The sequence below is a fragment of the Oratosquilla oratoria genome, chromosome 9 (assembly GCF_046742065.1).
Source record: "Oratosquilla oratoria isolate Oo_2021 chromosome 9, ASM4674206v1, whole genome shotgun sequence".
Lineage (NCBI taxonomy): Eukaryota > Metazoa > Arthropoda > Malacostraca > Stomatopoda > Squillidae > Oratosquilla > Oratosquilla oratoria.
Genome location: NC_134785.1, coordinates 6062113 through 6080994, shown reverse-complemented (window position 1 = coordinate 6080994; position 18882 = coordinate 6062113). Strand labels below are relative to the sequence as shown.

The following is an 18882-nucleotide window of genomic DNA, read 5'->3' as shown; positions in this document are numbered from 1 at the left end:
AAGTTCGTATACAAGCGGTAAGTCGAAGACTAATTGATAACTTTCGAAGGAAGTCCTGTCAAAAGTCACAACACAGACCGACGCGTTTGTGAAAGTGGTGTAGTTTACGTGTAATTTATTGGAAAGACCTCAAGGTAGGTTTTATTTCCCATTTTTCTTAATTATAGTGAATGGTGCTGTGAGGGAACCGTGGTGTAGAATTAGGATTATGCCAAAACTGCAGTGATTGAATTAGGGTGATCATACCAGTAAACAATTACAAAAGATTCTGGTGGAAACTCGTCATTTGAAGTGTATCTAGTTCTACAAGTTAAGAAAAGTCCTGGAGTATGTTAGAAGTAATAGTATTCAAGTCTAACATATGAAATAGGTGTTGATATTATTTTCAGGTTATTACATCCAATTCTCATAAACACGATTTTTTTAATTTTCTGGCGGACGTGGCAAACATCGATGTCGTAGCTAAATGTAAGGTTATATTTTTCCAAACAGCAGACATATTTATTGATATTTATGTTTTGCTTGGTCTGGTTTTTAATAATTTTGCTTGATTTGCTTTTGCATTTTCCCATGAGGATCACATAGTTTCATGTAGTTAAAGTTTAACAAACTAAGCCTTGGAGGTTAATGATGTGACTAGGTTTAAAGTAATGTAATGTCCCTGGTATTGATTAAAAAGGAAATTGTACTGTCAGAGTTGTCTGTATATGTCAGGAGAAAAGTCTTCTCTGAGCCAAAGTTACTGATGTCCAGGTCAGAAGGGCTATACTAACAAGAGACACATTAACTTTAGTTTATGTATCTATAAAGTATAAACCAAGGGCTTCTTCCCCTTTAATAAGGGAGGTAGCCAAATCAAAAGGCAAGTATGATGTACCCACTCCCATCCACTATCCTTCCCTCTCATCTTAGCCCCACATGGATGAAGGGTCATCTGTGTCCTGTCCACTTAAGTAATCACAGGATTTTAGATATTTTTGGTGGATAGGGATCCTATTCTCTGAGACGAGAGGTAAGAAAGTGATGTCTTGCCGCTACATTGGCCCAGGTGGATTATAGGAGTGTGGTTCCTACTAATTCTAGTTCCCTTTTGGTCTAGGGTCACTGGATGATATAGGTGTTTCCAGTTTTTTAACTCAAATGTGTTTTGACCATACATATATATAATATAGGGAGGATATTTGTTCAGTTGTGTACATGGATGCGATATAGCGTTAGAAAAATAGATATTAATTTTGTAAATTATAATACATGAATGTAATATGCGATTTTCTTGGCGGAAATAGAAATGAAAATACCTTGCTACAAGCAGATATACTAACAAATGAAGTCACTAGCATAGGATTGGGACACCATCTTGTCGTTTGTCAAATGTTGTCTGCCCGGTCAAGTTGAGGCCTGGTGTATGCCCTCGGTACTTCCGCCAGTACCTCATGAGGTATATATTCTTGAAGCAAATGCTATGGAGCTGAAATCCATGCATTCCTTCAAGCTATGAAATACCTATATACACTGCAATCGGAAAGAGTGATTGAACAGGCCGCCAACATCCATGACAATGGCGATGATGATCCGGATGACCTTAAATTACAGGTACTGATTTACTAAATATACATTAGGTTAGGTTAGACAAATTTATCATCCTTTCATTTCTTTGACATCGGCATCAATCATCACATACATGTCGTACCATTTGTCCGGTATGACTTCGTTACTTATGAAATCTGTTTTAGCAACTTTTTTGTTTTTTATTTCTGCCAAGAAAATTGCATATTACCTTGATACATTATAATTTACAAAATTAATAATTCATTTTTTAATGCTATATCGTGTCCATGTACACAACTGAACATTTACCCAAGGGAGGTACCCCCCCAAAAAAAAAAAAAAAAAAAAAAAAAGAAACGAAGGCAAATCCACTCCCATCCATTCCATCCCCACATACTCCATTCCCATTCACCCCCCCTCCCTCTTATCTTGCTTCCTCCTGGATGACGGGTCATCTCTGCATCTTGCCCAGTGTTCTGGGTCAGAATCAGTGCAGTGAGACACATTACGTCCACAGTAAGGCCATATTAATGTTAATTCTTATTACTTCTTAAATTGTGTCCATGAGCCTATCTAGCCTTTCCTCCGGGTATTTTTCATAAAATATAAACAAATGAATAGGATGTACAGTATATACCTTTAGCTAACATTTGATGTGGACTTGCTCCACATATTTATTTTCATAAACTTCCTCGCCATAATAATGATAATAACACATGCTTGCTTGGGAGCCTTGGGTGTAAGTGGATGACAGGCAGAAACATCTGGTGAAATTTAGAAACTATTCTGATCAGATATTTATAGTGTGCAAATTCAAAAAGGGCTATCTCCGCAATGAGACACCTGCAGTCTGGTTCAGGTTTTCCCCAGGCTCATTAGCAAGACATCCACAATTTAAGGGTTAATAAAACCTAATACTGTTATTAAAACCTAATAATGTTATTAGAACCCAATAATGTTATTGGTTATAATGTTACTGTTTTGGGGATCAGTAAGACATGGCTATCTTATATTATTTCATATGGTGGTTTGTGCATACTCATCATTACACAAAGAGACTATCCCTAAGCACAATTTTTTTTTTTTTTTTGTATATGTGTAATACTTACCGTATTTTCCGGCTTAAAATGCGCATCGGGTTATAATGCGCACCCATGCACTTCGTTATCTCAGTACACAGATAGCGCGCACCGACGTATAACGCGCATGCCCGATCACATTTGTCTATAACGCAGTTTTACCTCGGTATTTATATCATGTGAACGAGGTTACATGGAGAAGTATTTTTCATTGGCTATAGCCACCGCTGGGAAATCTGTTGATTTGTCACTAAATTAAGTGTCAGTTTAGGCATCAATCAGGACACAACTAAGAAAAAGTCGGAACTACATGTACCGGTATATGACTCATGTTGTGCGTTGGTCCCTTATTACTTTGTAGCTTAAATAGTTTGTAGGAAATATGATCTAAAAAAAGTTTATTGAAAGTAAAATATACAGATAAATTTCGGGATTTTTACAGAAAATGTTCATTTTATATCTTGAGGAAATAATTCGTCTTTAACATTTTTTATTTAATACTGAAACAAACTACAGGCTGTTTCGTTTTAGCTTTGAACCTGCAATGACAGTGGTAAAATAGGACAGTCTCATCGAGGTGACGTTTAGTTAATATAACTCCCGAAAGAGGGTGCTGTAGTCAGGTGTTTGACACGAGTTTATGAACAGCCGCAACGGAATTTGTACCATACCTAAAGTGAAGCAACAAAGCCAACATAAAAATTCAAACTAGGATGCTGTGAACATGGGCAAATATCATGAATATTGATCATGTTTCATGGTGTTTAGGCCTATCTAAACATGAAAAATAAGATTCGATAGATACCTACCTATACCAAATATTTATATACGGTAGCCCATGCTGGCGTATTCTTTCATGTCACCATGGCTGTTCTTCATGTTCTCACGGAACGTCACGGAGAAGTGTGCCGTCCCGACTTTGTGACGGCCAACATCGTCACGTTGTTGTGAAAAAAAATCACACACACAGCCGCAGAATTTTTATCGTAGGCCGTAGATAATGCGCACCACCGGATAACACGCACCCCCCATTTTTAGGCCCTTCCAACGGAAAAAAGTCGCGCACTATACGCCGGAAAATACGGTAATGTGTTGACTCTATTTTTGACTGATTTATCTTTATTTGTTGTAGTATACTGCCCTCAATCAAACAGTACTCCTGATAATGATGTGTTCTTACAATTCCTTTTGGATTTATGCTGTGATTAAGACATTATACTTTTGGGTGATTTTAATCTCCCAACAGTTGAATGGGGTTCTTATTTGGTTTGCACAATATTATCTGCTTCAGATCATATAATTTGTGATTTTTTCAATTTCTTTAGACTTACAGTGGGTTTCACAACCCACCCATGATAAGTCTGGTGATATACTTGACAGGAGGCTGTTGCTAGTTTCCTGGAGGCCACAGATCTCTACAAGAGAAACCAGGGGAAATGGATTGATTGATTTACTTGATTTGTTTTTTACCATTGAACCAGATAGGATAATTAATATTAATGTATTACCTCCTTTCCCTAAGTATGGTCATTGGCAAGTATTATGTTGGTTTGGTAACTAGCATCTCTCAACCACACCAAAACTGTCTGTATTTAGGTTGTGGAAGAGTAGCAGTTATAATATGATTCATTTTTACTATTCCAAAGTTACCAGGATTTTGATATCTGCTATTGGAGTTTTGATGTGTGATGTTCTCTTGGATATTGTAAATTCATTAATGAATACATATTTACCTGTGTAGGCCCCATACAGAAAGTACATAAGAAAATATAATGAGTAGGAACTGAAATAGTAACCACCCTTTATGTGGAAGGAGAGCTTAGAAAGACTGTAAAGGATTGATTGTGAAGATCTTTTAATTTGGGGTAGAAAAGAGACTTGGTGCCTGAAAGTATCAAGAAGCATAATTTTCTGTGCTGGTGCATCAATTTGTGGAATAGTTCAAATGGGAAAATAATCAAGTAAAAAAAATTACAAACAAATTTAAAACCAAATTTGAGTCATGAAGTTGGAAAACCCGTGAGGATAGCTCTTCTCTGGAATATTATGATTAAGGGGGTTGACTCTCATTTCGGTGATTCGCTCGATCGGATTATGCATTTCTGGAACTCCCAACCTTATTTTTTTATGTAAGACAATGGAAATTTCACACAATGTGCAGGGAAATGGGATGCATCTGTGACAGAAATTTCATTGAAATCCATTAAGAAATTTTTACACAACAGACGATTTACTTGCAATTTTGAGTTATTTTTTAAATAACGTTTATTTTTCCAAAAGTATGAGGAGAATAATGATTTCCTTTGGTGTACAGTTAGTAGACATCCAGATGTACCTAAACTAGTATACTCGTAATTATAAGTGAAAAAGAAAGAAAGTTAGCCTTACAGCAAATTATAAAAAAAAAAACCATAAAATCACAACTTTAAAAAATTGTCAAAAATATATATCAAGTAGGTTAAGAATGAATTTACTAGGTTTGTTAGATATAAGTATCACGATCATTTTTCAACAAGAATGATCAAAATTGCATATTTACACACAAAGTCATAGTTACTTTTGTGCGAAAAAAAACTAGTTTGGAGAAAATAGCATTTTTATGTTTATATATTCACTACTCCATAAAAGTGTCTCCAAAGAGTATCAAATGCACATATCTACTTACATAATCCTTTGACCATTTCTGGGAAGTAAGCAGCAGATGTTCATTACATTTCTTTTGTACCCATACCAGCTGAGAATCGTGACAATCCTAACCTTCCATATCCTTCACATAATGAATGGTACACATGCATTACAATCCCTTTGCTAAGGTGAGTATTCTTGCACTTCTCAGGTTCAGAATGGAGCAAAATACTTTGGCAACTATCACATCTGACATATTTAGTTATGGAGTAGTGAATTTATAAACAAGAAATGTATAAAACAGGATAGCACGTGGTGAAATGATGCATGCATATGCTGAACCCTTTTTCGATCGCACTGAGTGTGGTGACGGCTGCCTAAGCTATCGTACAACAATATCAGAGTATAAAATTCTAAAAAAAAAAAAAAAATTACAAAATACAAGGAAAACAAACTATAGCAAAGAAAGGGGTGTGGCTGACGGGCTGACCTTTAAATTTCTGGCCCTTTAAACCCGCCATTACCTGAGAAGGGTGGCGTTATACGTCTGGAAACCAGTCCCGTGGTGTTCAGGGACACCACACCAGTCCACACACGAAGTTTGACAAAATCGAATATTTTTCACCGAAATGAGAGACAACCCCCTTAAGTAAATACAACCAAGGGCAAATTTGCCAAGGGATGAAGCATAACCTAAACATTCAGAGTTTAAAGCAAGTTAGATACAATTTGAGTTGAACCTCCCCCCCAAAAAAAAAAAGAAAATGAGATATGAAATGCACTTATTTTTGTGATACTAGAATAGATAAATATATTTACATAAGACTATGAGGTGTATCTAATGCCATTTCTCTTGTTTGCAATATTCTTTTAGTGATAAAGATGAAAACTGGAGTAACAGTGGGTAGATTTGTAGCCTGCATCACAGCAACTGCTGCTGTAATTCTGGTTGCAACATCATTATCAGTGCGATCAAAGGAACCTGCAAAATTGATGGAACATCCATCATCCATTGAAAGAGTAAGTATGAATCAGGTATCAGAAATTAATATTTACTCAAGTGATTCTTTGTATATATATATACTTATCTAGTTTTGTTTGAGAAGTATGGTGAGAGGTACAAGGATTGATAGAATGAGAAATGAGGAGGTGGGGAGGAGAAAAGTGATGGAAAGGTAGTTAGCAGGTAGGGCTGATGAAAGATGATTGGGGTGGTTTGGGCATATAGAAAGAATGAGTAAGGAAAGATCACCAAAAAAGAGTGGAAAACAGATGTGGATGGAGTGAACTAAAGGAGAGGACCAAGGATGAGATGGATGGATGGGGTGAAGGAGGCATTAACCAAAAGGGGAATGTCTGTTGAGCAGGGAAGGAAGAAGGCATGGGATAGGTTTGGAGGATGGTTGTGAATGGACAAATCAATGTGGCCTGGAGGGATTTTTCATTGTGTTCACATACATGGGAGAAAGAGGGATGGTCACCATATAAATGAAGTGGCTAGCCCTGCTGTGGATGTTCTATGTCTTGTTGCATTGCTTCTGACCCAGGCAGTGGGTAGGAGTCCGGGATGGCCCTTCATCTACAAGGAGCCATGATGGAAGGGAAACAAATGGGTGAAAGATAGGAGTGGAATGGGTAGAGGTGGGTGCATACCTTGGCTGGCTACCTCCCTGATAATGGGGGAGAAGACTTTAGTACCTGTATATAGATATAGACTATATTTGATAGTGATATATGAGGTCTGTGTCTCCATTTATCAAACTTGCCATGAATTCATTTAGGTTGTCAGCCTGTGCTGTTTCTTCTTCCATTTATATTTCTTATAGTTTTTTTTTTTTTTTTTTTTTACACATTCTTCATTGGTACTAGATTTTATTGTGTAATATGAATGACTGGTTATCAATCACAATGTCACAAGATATTTTGTTTGCAGAGATACAAGTGCACTTTGTTCCACTAGTAAATTATGCTTGTTGACTTGTGACCTTGATAAAGATTTCAATTGTCTTTTTCCAAATTTGTTTATTTTTCACATGAAAACTTGATTAAATTAAAGGACATAATTTGCAACTGTGTTTGATGTGTAGTTTTAATGTAAACTAGAGGACAGACTTCTTAATTTTTTATATGGTGGTATCTAGCAACTTTGGAGTTCTTTATCATTATGACTTGTTTGCCAAGATAGTTGGTGGAATAAACTTGGTAGAAGCTAGATAGCTGTGACTATTTCATAGTTGTGTACTGAAAGGTATCAATATCTGCATTATTTTGTATGTTATAGTTTAGATGGAATCTTTTATACATGTTTTTCATTTTAGCAATGTGTCATTTGTATTGTTTTCCCTATTATTAGAGAGAAGTGACAGGAGCCCCAATGGCATCACCAGATTTCTGGAAGACTGTCAACCTTACTGAGAAAGCAATACCTGAGAGTATTAAGAAACTGGCCCATAATGTACATGTCAGTAGTAACCACATCAATGTTATGGTTAGTAGCATTTTTTTGTTTACCCTTTTTTGTATTTAGAAAGTAAGGGTGTTACGAGAAGATCTGGATAAAGTTTGTAAGTGGACCTCGGAGTAGGAAATTAATTTAAATTGTGAAGAAATGCATGATATTGGAAATGGGTGTAAGAATAGGCCATCACAGCCCTATGGAATGAATAATGGTTATTTTAAAAGCAAAGGAAGAGAGAACCTAGGGAGTGATGTTTATGGAAAATATGTCACCAGAAACACACATGAAAATAATCATTGGGAATTATCAGTCAGTTGGATGATCACTGGGGAATCTTATAATATATTGAAGAGTGGCATTCCACTGCATGGGCAAAAACATGATGAAGAATATTGAAAACCTTATTTGCCCTAGATTGGAATAGATTGAAATAGATAATATAGAGAGCAGTAATTAGAATGGTTCCACATCTTGCTGATAAATGAGTAAGAATAAAGACTATATTCTGGAGCTGCATATTATACAGAGAGAAGAGAGGTGATCTAATAGTAGTATTTAGAGGTATGAAAGGGTAGGCCATGTTTGATGAAGATAAAGAAGGTAAAGTGTGAGAATAAATGGAAATCAGAAGGTGTGAAATGGAATTGAAAATGTCTTAATGTTTTAAGGACATTTATAAATATTTTTTCACACAGGATTATTGATTCATGGAATAGTGTGATTGAAAGAGTAATATTGTCAGATAACATGGGATAAAAGGTTAGAATTGACCAATGGGAATGCAGAGATGGGACTGTATGAGCATAGGAATAATGATATAAATTTCTCCAAAAGATAGTGTCTTGGCATGAAGAGTATGTGTCTCGTCCCAGTTGGGCTTGCATAGGAAAGCACCTTCAAACTGTTGTTTTTATTCTTTTATTACCTAGGGAGTGGAGACCTTTTACCGTGAGGCTAAGCCCCCTGAAGGCATTCAGGAATCTGGTGTAGTTGTTTTACTACTTCATGGGGCTGCATTTAAGTCCAAAACCTGGCTGGATTTAGCCACGATTCATCTCCTGGCTGCAATGGGTCATGTGGTTATAGCCATTGATCTTCCAGGCAAGTTCTTTTTACCTTTTATATATTAGTATTAGATACAGTTATTGGGTAACCTGTTTGTAAGTAGCCCTTTTTAATACTGCTTCTCACCAGGTAATCATCTTATTCTAATTTGGCCACTAGGCAGCCCTATTAACTTCTTCACACATCACTGAGCACTCCTTTTCCAATACAGATGAGCTTCACACATCACTGAGCACTCCTTTTCCAATACAGATGAGCTTGGTTTTAGATTTAAAGGATGTTTTCACCTAGTGGAAACCTATGATGGATACCTGCTTGTACTCCTGCAAGATGGACAGCAGAGCTGCATATTTTCAAAATTCATCAACTCCTCACTTCCAAAAGGAGGTGCAGCCTTGAGGAGCCCAAGGTCTATCTTATATCAACTTCAACTGTATTTCTTAGTTTTTCACACATAGAGAGCTGACGACCAGTGACTGGTTTCCATGTACTACTTTCAGTTGGTGACATAGAAAGTCTCACATTAGTGCAGCACAGATAGCAGCCAAAAGTTTCTTCCCAGAGAGATCTGTAGGAAGGCCCAAGGACCATTGTCAGTCTCTATGGGGCTGCAGGTTTTCCACTTGGTGAAACTTGAGCCAACACTTATTATTATTATTATTTTGCCAGGTGCACATCAGTTGATGTTTGGAGCTGCAGGGCTAGATTAATATCACAGCACAAGTTTTGGCACTAGTACGTTTTTCAGTTACTTGATTTTTTTAGATTGTTATATTGCTGCAGTGTTATTTTTGTTGAAATAGTGAGTTGTAAACCTTTCAGTAAGTTTGATAACTTATACAAATGTTGAATTATTTTGTTGTTTTTATATGTTTATGTTAACCTAGCTGTTTACCTATATATCAAGGGAGGTAGCCAGGTCAAAAGGCAAGTACTCACTTCCACCCATTCCACTCCCATCCACCACCCTTTTCTCCCTTTCATCTTAGCTCCTCATGGATGACAGGTAATCCCTGTATCCCACCCACTGCCCTGGATCAGAAGCAGTGCAGCAAGACACAGCACAACCACAGCAAGGCTGCTTCACTTAATCTGTGGTCCTCCCAACCTGTCCCCTCGTACAAAAAAATGAGAAGATGGGGAGAAATCCTTTCAGGTTGTGTCAAAATATCATTCATACATAACCACTCCCTACCCTCCACCTCCCTACTACCCTGTCTGGGATATTGGCTGTATGTAATTGTGCAGTATAATTTGGGCATTAGCATGCAGCTGATACTCTAAGATTATATGGGATGCCCCTATGGACCAGAGCCACACATCATTTTGTTTCTTTAAAAGGAAATCTCTACTCATAGATAAATGATGCTACTTCATGGTACTGCAATTGTCCCTTCATTATACTGTCATCCCCCTCTTGATACTGTCCTGTATTGCATCTTTGAGTATATATTTCCATTTTCACTGCTGTCCTCTTGGGTAGAAGGAAGAGAGAATACTGCCTCTGACTGTTCCCACTTGGATAGTAAAGGTGGCTAAAACAGGAGTGATGGAACTAGGCATCTTGCTCTCTATGACCCTAAGGGGTACATTCCAAGTGGTCATGTTAATGGTTAAAAGAATATGTCATTTAAGCATTTGGGTATGTCATTAGATAATTTTGAAAGAAGGAAGACCTAGAAAGAGATTTGTATTTTGTCACTGAGAACCAGCTATTATGTGACTGGGGACAGTATTTTGCTGAAGAAGTGAAGTTACAGAGATGTTAAAAGAAGAGACTTAGGAAGGTACAGAATTATATGATTTAAAGTGTAAAAGTATTTTAAAGTGTTTGAAATTTAAAAGTATTCTGGAGTGGAGATTTGTTTCCAGTGTATGTACATATATATATATATACTCATATATGTATATATGATGGAGGAGTTGGGAGTGGTTGCATGTGGATGATATTTTGATGCAGCCTGAAGGGATTTTTCCCTGTCTTCTCAAATTTCCATGTGAGGGGATGGAAAGGGGGGTTGTCATGTAACTGAAGCAGCCGTGCTGTAGATGTGCTGTGTCTTGCTGCATTGCTTCTGACCTGGGCAGTTGGCAGGAGACAGGGATGACCATTCATCCACGAGGAACTAAATTGAGAGAGAAACAAATGGATGGTTGGTGGGAGCAGAAAGTTTGGGAATGGGTGCATGAGTTTAACTTGGCTACCTCCCTTATAAGGGGGGAGAAGCCCTTTGTATATAGATAATATTATGAATAGATATTTTATGATGATTTATGCTGTGTACAAATAAGTATTAATAATTCTTTATTTTTCTCCTTATTGATGTAAATTACAGATAATCAAAACCATATGAAAAACTGTGGTATAGGGAGGACAGTTTTGTATGTGTACATGTTTACATATGGTAATATATACAAGTATACCATAACTTACCTTTGTCATTTGATATTGTGCTCTTCCAATTTCTGTGTGCCTTTACCCACAAAGTGAGGTGGCTAGGCATGGTTGAGGAAAATTCTCAGCCCTTTTATATTTATCCCATTCAGTTCTTTCACTTCTTCCTGTACTATGTGAAAAAAAAATGTGCCTCATCCCTAGTACACTCCATTCCTGGAACAGGTTGTTGCCTTGCTTTGTAAATTCTTTTCTAACTATTTCTGTCACCTTTGTGGTGTCCAGTACTCCTTTCCCATGTTTTATTTATTTTTCATTTATATACCAAAAAGCCTCTTTTCCCTTTGCAAAGGGGGTAACCAGCTAAGGCATGCAACCACCTTTCATCCATCCCACACCTGTCCAACAATCGTTTCTTTTCCCTATTATCTTAGCTCCTTATGGATGAAGGGGCATCCCTGTATCTGCCCTTCTTTCCTCCTTTCCCATGTACTCTTTCATGACCCTTCTTAAAGTCCACAAAACACAGATGTTTTCTCATTGGGCTGTCATGACAGTGAAAAGCTGAACTATACCGTCACTTTCTTGACAAAACTAATTCTGGAGGTAGAATGTAGATTGAGAGAAGCGAGTAAATGCCTTGGTGGGTTAAAAAGTGTAATGAGAAATAGACATTTGGGAATGGATGCTAAGAAGAGATTGTATGAAGGAGTGATTGTTCCAACAGCACTGTATGGGGCAGAAACATGGAACATAAGAGAAGAAGAGAGAAGGAGTTTGAATGTGTTTTAGATGAGGTGTCTGAGAAGTATGATGGGGGTTAGTAGGCTAGATAGAGTGAGAAATGAGGAGGAGAACAGGGGTGGAAAGGGAGTTGGGAGATAGGGTGGATGAAAGAGTATTGGGACGGTTTGGACATATGGAAAGAATGAGTGAAGAAAGACTAATGAAAGAGGTATGGAAGGCAGATGTGGAGGGAGTGACCTAGGATGAGATGGATGGATGGGGTGAAAGGGGCGTTGGGGAAGAGGGAAATGTCTGTTGAGGAAGGATGGGAGAGGACAAAAGACAGGGGTGAATGGAAAATAGTTAAATAGTTGTATATGGATGATGTGATGCATGAGGTGGAATGGGGGTGAGGTAGTATGTGTGAGAAAAATTTGACGTAGCCCAAAGGGATTTCTCCCCGTCTTCTCCTTTTTTGCATGAGGGGACGGAGAAAGGGGGTCGCTGATTTAATGAAGTGGCCTTGCTGTGGATGTGCTGTGTCTTGCGACACTGCTTCTGACCCAGGGCAGTGGACAAGATGCAGGGATGACCCGTCATCCAGGAGATGCCAAGAGAAGAGGGAGGGTAGAGGGAAGTGGAGTGTATTAGGGATGGAATGGGTGGAAATGGATTTTATACCTTTGTATTTTGGCTACCTCCCTTGTACAAAGGCTTTTTTCCCCTACACGGGGGGTAGCCAAAAAGAAAAGGCATAGAAACCACTTCCACCCATCCATTTCCTATATATTCCACTCCCCTCCACCCTCCCTCTTATTTCGGCACCTCCTGGATGACAGGTCATCCCTACATCCTGTCCACTGCCTTGGGTCAGAGGCAGTGTCGCAAGACACAGCACATCCACAGCACGGCTGCTTCATAAATTCGGTGACCCCCCCTCTCCGTCCCCTCGTGCAGGAAAGGAGAAGACGAGAAGAAATCCCTTCGGGCAGCATTAAATTTTTCTCATACATACTTCCTCACCCCCCATCCCCCACCCACTCCCCCTCATGCATCACAGCATCATCTATACACAACCCCTCTCCATTCACCCCTATCTTCTGTCCTTTCCCGTCCTTCCTCCACAGACATTCCTCTCTTTTGTAATGCCCCTTTCACCCCATCCATCCATCTCATCCTAGGACGCCTTCTCATATTCACTCCTTCCACCTCTGCCTTCCACACTTCTTTTACTAATCTTTCTTCACTCATTCTTTCCATGTGTCCAAACCATCCTAATACTCTTTCATCAACCCCATCTCCCAGTTCCCTTTCCACCCTTGTTCTCCTCACCTCCTCATTTCTCACTCTATCCAGCCTAGTAACCCCTATCATACTTCTCAGACATTTTATCTCGAACACATTCAAACTCCTCTCTTCCTCTCTCATGTTCCATGTTTCTGCCCCGTACAATGCTGTTGGCACAATTACTCCTTCATATAACCTCCTCTTAGCATCCATTCCCAGATGTCTATTTCTCATTACACTTTTCAATCCACCAAGGCATTTACTCGCTTCTCTCAATCTAGATTCTACCTCCACCCCAACTCCACCTTTTCCTGCCACATTTGCACCCAAGTATCTGAAACTATCCACTTCCTCCAGTCTTTCACCCTTAATGCTCACTTCCAGTCTACTGTCACTCTCTCCCCTTGCACATCTCATCACCTTACTTTTACCCACATTTATCTTCAGCTTCCTTCTTTCACACACCTTCTCAAACTCAGTCACTAACTTCCTCAATCCCTCCTCTGATCCTGCTACAAGCGCAGTGTCGTCAGCAAACAACAACTGGCTCACCTCCCACTTTTCTCCATTTTCTTTAATCATCTCCAACCCCTGACCCACTATCTTTGCATTCACCTCTCGCACCACCCCATCCATGTAAAGATTGAACAGCCAGGGCGACTTAACACATCCCTGACGAAGTCCCACCTTTACCTCAAACCATTCACTCTCTCCATTTCTAATCCTAACACAAGCTCTATTACTCTCATAAAAACTCTTGACTGCTCTTACACCGTATGGAAGGGGTTAACAGCTTTCCTCCTATTCCATATATCTGCAGTACCTCCCACAGTGCCTTCCTGTCTACTCAGTCATAAGCCTTTTCGAAGTCCATAAAAGCCCAAAAAACATCCTTACTTTTTCCTATAGCTTTGTCACATATCTGTCATACCACAAAAGTCTGATCTACACAACCCCTACCTGTCCTAAACCCACACTGTTCCTCACCAACTACTCCCTCCCCTTGTAAGGGGGAAAAAGCCTTTGGTATATGTATGTATGTATATATCTTATCATCCCCACTGTATCTCTTAATAACCTCTGTATTATGAGTATACCATGTACTTTTACCTGGGATACTAAAAAGGCACATAACTTTTCAAATTGCTTTAGTAATTTTATTTATTTTCTTGTCAAGGACTCCAGAGAAATGCTACTTCTCTTCTTCACTGTAATGAATACATTTATAGTCCTGCCAGTTCCATTTTTCTTTAATTACTGAATCCTGTAATTGTATAACTTGTCTTCCAAAATGATCAGGCTATGGAGAAACAAGAGCTGTAGTGGCAGGAAATCGTGGAGAGTATCTCAACAATTTGGTGACCGAACTTAAGCTAACTGCACCTGTAATTGTTTCTCCATCCATGAGCGGAGGCTTCTCGATTCCTTACCTTATCAAGTATCATGATCTTATTGGAGGTTATGTACCTGTGGCTCCTGTAGGTACACGAGCTATTGTATCCAAAGCTTCAGAGATTAAGGTGAGTTTTTCATAAATAAATGTGTCACTTAGCATAGATAATTGAACTAATTTGCTTCTTTTATCAAGTTACAGTGGTAAAGTAGAAAGGTAAATTTAGAGTAGACCACCCACAAGTGTAAGGGATTTTATGAGAGTTAAAAGAAGTAAATGTGATTTGACAGGTAAGTTCCTATATTTTTTCCTGTAAGCATGTTATTTCTTGTTAGATTGCATGAGATTTAAATTTTTCATTTTGAGTTGTTTCTCATTTTGAAGAGCACTGCACCTTTTATTTGATTAATTTGATTTTTTTTTGTTAATAGATTTATTTATTGGTAATAATTTCAGCATGAAGTCTTGTTAATATCATAAGACTATTTGTGGTTTAAGGACCTGCGCTGTTTGATCGAAAAAATCTTCATTCAATCATTATTATGTGTAACTTAGTCATAAACTGTGATTTGTTAAATTTTCACTGGAATTGATAGTTTTCATGTAATGGTTAAAGTATATTTGTGACTAAAAGGACAATAGTGTCTGCAAAATTTGTGAACCAATTGAATGTGTGTGTGAAGGATGTAACACCTTATGAAAAAGTTCCTCACTTTTAAAACATGTGTGAATATGTTTATTATCAAATCTCATCAGTGCTTGAATAGAGTAGAGTTTTTTCCATTCCTTTTCCCTAAAAAAAATCGCAAGATCTGAGCTAGTGGTATTGGTGTTCAGGTTTTGGGCTGAGTGGGAGACATGAACCAAATGCTGAGTTGAGACGTATCTGGCTGCAGTCTTTTTTGATTGCTGAAGGCACAGCTGGTCCTGTGGTGGTGGTTTCTCCAACCTTCTCAGGGATCTACTCCTTGCCCATGCTTGCTCTCCAACCTCATGAGTTTGCTGGCTTTGTTCCCATCGCACCTATAGCTACTGATGAGGTGCCAGAGGAAGTTTTTGCAAACTTTAAGGTAGAATGGCTTCGTTCTTCTTTGTTGTGTGTAAAACTTGGTTGATGAATGGTAATTTCAGATGCACGAAATGAAGTGTGTTGCTTGCTCATTTGCTCTTCTTAAATAGTGTGTGGAGGATGACCTTTTATCTGTGGAATGCTAAGATGGGAGGGACAATGAATTGGATTTAGATGGGTGTGTAGTGGGTGTGTAATTTGACTTGACGACCCACCTTATAAGGGAGAGGAGGGCTTTTGGTATGTATATATGTCTTTAGCCACCATTACTGTTCTTTCTGGTGGTGCTTTCTTGTAAAATCCCTTGTTACTTAGCTAGTGATGTTTGTGAGTACTGTAATGTGTTGGTGGGGTGGGCCTCTTTGAATCTATGTTGATTTGGAGAGGTGGGCAGTTGTGTTTTGTTTTTTTCTGAGAACCGTCTCGGAATGACATAAATGAGAAGATTAAAGATGAATAGCCATGCTATGGTACTGGTGTTGGTTTATAAACATGATTCCTTTTTGCCTGTTGCTATTATTGCGTGTAACACTATTTCTTTTGGTTTTTAGAACTGCAATTTTACTTTAAACAATTTATGGCTAACACACACACACACGTAGACCGATTCATGGAGAAGATTGGAGCTCAGAAGAAGAAAGGAAATTTTCGTGGATCTCAACGTCAGGGAAGTACCTTTTTGTATTTATAGGGAAGGGGAAAGCTCGTGGTGTAGTGGGAAGGTGATGAAAAAGGAGAATGGGAGGGATTACTGAGGGAAATGGAAGGAAATGAGGAAGGGGAGGACTTGGTCCAGGCAGGCAGATGCCATGTAAACAAACACGAGCCGGATGAATTTAGTGACGAAGAAGGGCTTAACAAAAATGTAAATATTAGAAATATAGATAAGAGCAGCACAGTGGAAGGTGAAGATAACAATTTCCAAGGATTTAATGAGGGGGGGGGAGCCAACCCTCCCTGATTAGCAAGCCTAGAAGAAAAACTTGAGAAAATTGTCAACCATTGGGAGGATAGGTTTGGTGAACTCACGCAGATCACGCAGAGAGTTGAAAAATTGGAAGAATTAGAGAAGGTGAACCAAAAACTAACTAAAGAAATAGAAGTATTAAAAAGACAGCGGAAAGAAGTAAAAGATGAGAATGAGGAATTAAAGAATAATAATAAAGAGAATAAAGAGTCCATAGCAAAAGAAGCACAGGGTTGGAAAAAAATCCAAGAGAACAAAATTGCATTTAATGATATAATAAAACAGCAGATGAAAGAACAAACTGAAGACACGTTTATTAAAGTGATGAGACAGAAGGATAATATAGTAAGAGACTTGGCAAATAAAAAGAAATGTATAATTATATTAGGAATGAAAGAGAAGTATAATCTACTGTAAATAGGACCACAAGAATCAAAGAGGAAAAAGAAAAAGTAAACAGTTTATTAGAATTAGTTCAGGAAGATGAACCTGAAATCGGGAAACAAATTGAAGAAATGTATAGGCTCGGGAAATATAGTACAGATAAGACCAGACCAATTAAGGTTAAATTCAGGTCACAAACGACAGCAAAGAATATCTTAGCAAAAACAGGGAAACTAGCAGACAGTGAACAATATAAAAAGGTATGGATAAAAAGAGAAATGAATAAAGAGGAAAGAGAGGATAAGAAGACAAAAAGACAAGAAGCTAAAGAAAAAACGAGATGAGATCAGAGTCAGAAAAAGAGGAATTCTATTGGAGAGTAGTGAATATGAAAGTGAGGAAATGGAAAACAAAAGGGAAACAGAAAATACAATGGAAGTAGCAGAAAATCAAGAGTGTCTTACACAAATATAGATGGATTAATAACAGGATTGAATGAGCTGAATGATTATCTGAAGGAAAAAGAATCTGACATAATGGGAATTGTAGAGACAAAATTAAAAGGTCCACTACCACCCAACAGTGTAGGACATGATGCATATAATTATTGGATTAGAAGCAGAGAGACAAAACAAGGGGGTGGAGTTATGTTCCTGGCTAAGAAGGATATAAATGTGAGGAATGCACATATGGAAAGAATAGAGTAGAGATGATTATGATCGAAGTGGAAGACAGGGATAAGAAGAGCAGAAATTTTGTAATAAATTATGTGCCTCCAAAAATAGCCTTGTAGGAAGAGAGAGAACATAAAAGTATGTTAGAAGACACAAGGATTACATTAAATACGATAATGGAAGATGGAGGAAGAATAGTTATGATGGGTGACTTTAATTGCAAAGAAGTCTGCTGGGAAGAGATGACGGTAAAGGGTGGAGACAACTCATGGGGAAATGTTCTACTTGAGATGATTATTGACCATACAATGACACAATGGATTCAAGAGAACACTAGGTATAGAAATGAAGAAGAACCATCGAGACTAGACCTAATAATCACATCAGAACCTGAAATAGTGGAAAAGATTGAATATAAGACACCAATAAGTAAAAGTGACCACATATTGATTGAACTGGAACTAAATGAGGAAAAATACATGAAAAGAAATGAACAATATAGAAAAGGAAGATTGATGTATGAAAAAAAAATTTGATAGAATGAGAGAATTCTTTCAAAAAGAAGACTGGGAAAGAATATACAAAGAGGAAACAACAGTGGAAGAAAAATGGAATATTTTGACAAAAATTTATAAAAAAAGGAGTGGAAAAGTATGTCCCAAGACAAAAGCAAGAAAAAGAATATGTAAAGTGCTGGTACATCAAAAGTTGTAGGGAGTTAAAAGACAAAAGAGATAAAGCCTGGACAAAATGGAAGAAAGACAAAAAACCTGAAAAATGGAAAATATATACTAGTTATAGAAATGAATATGTACAAGTGTGCAGAGAGGAAAAGAGAAAATATGAAAAAGATGTCATAGAAAAATGTAAAGATCAACCAAAACTATTTTACAGATTTGTAAACAAACTGAAAAACAAACAAGAATTAGAGAAATTACAAGGAGTTGAATACACAGAGGAAATAGAAATGGCAGAAATTATGAACAAGCATTTCAAATTGGTGTTTACAAGGGAGAACATACAACCTGGAGAGATTGAATGGGAAGAGAAAGTCCCCCCCATGAAAGAAATAGAAGTAATATAGAATGAAATAATGAAACACTTGAGTAATCTTGATGTCAGAAAATCGCATGGACCAGATGAAATAGGAAACTGGATTTTGAAAGAATGCAGGAATGAACTGGCAGACAAAATACATAGCATAATATACAG

General features: G+C 37.9%; 1 protein-coding gene across 5 annotated transcripts in view; it reads left to right on the top strand.

Moving 5' to 3' along the window:
• LOC143028144 (putative protein-lysine deacylase ABHD14B) overlaps positions 1 to 18882 on the top strand; it is a 38292-nt gene that overhangs the window by 2753 nt on the left and 16657 nt on the right. For 2 of the 5 annotated variants that reach the window (XR_012966686.1, XM_076189821.1), the window contains exons 2-5: positions 6127 to 6272; positions 7606 to 7740; positions 8640 to 8811; positions 14483 to 14703. Coding sequence is in view for 4 of the 5 variants with exons in the window: in XM_076189821.1 (XP_076045936.1) it covers positions 6127 to 6272; positions 7606 to 7740; positions 8640 to 8811; positions 14483 to 14703 (674 nt within the window). In the remaining variant the exon portion in view is untranslated. Of the gene's footprint in view, positions 1 to 21; positions 135 to 308; positions 328 to 6126; positions 6273 to 7605; positions 7741 to 8639; positions 8812 to 14482; positions 14704 to 15413; positions 15560 to 18882 lie in introns of those variants that run through there. The other 3 variants (XM_076189824.1, XM_076189823.1, XM_076189822.1) reach the window with 3 other exon arrangements.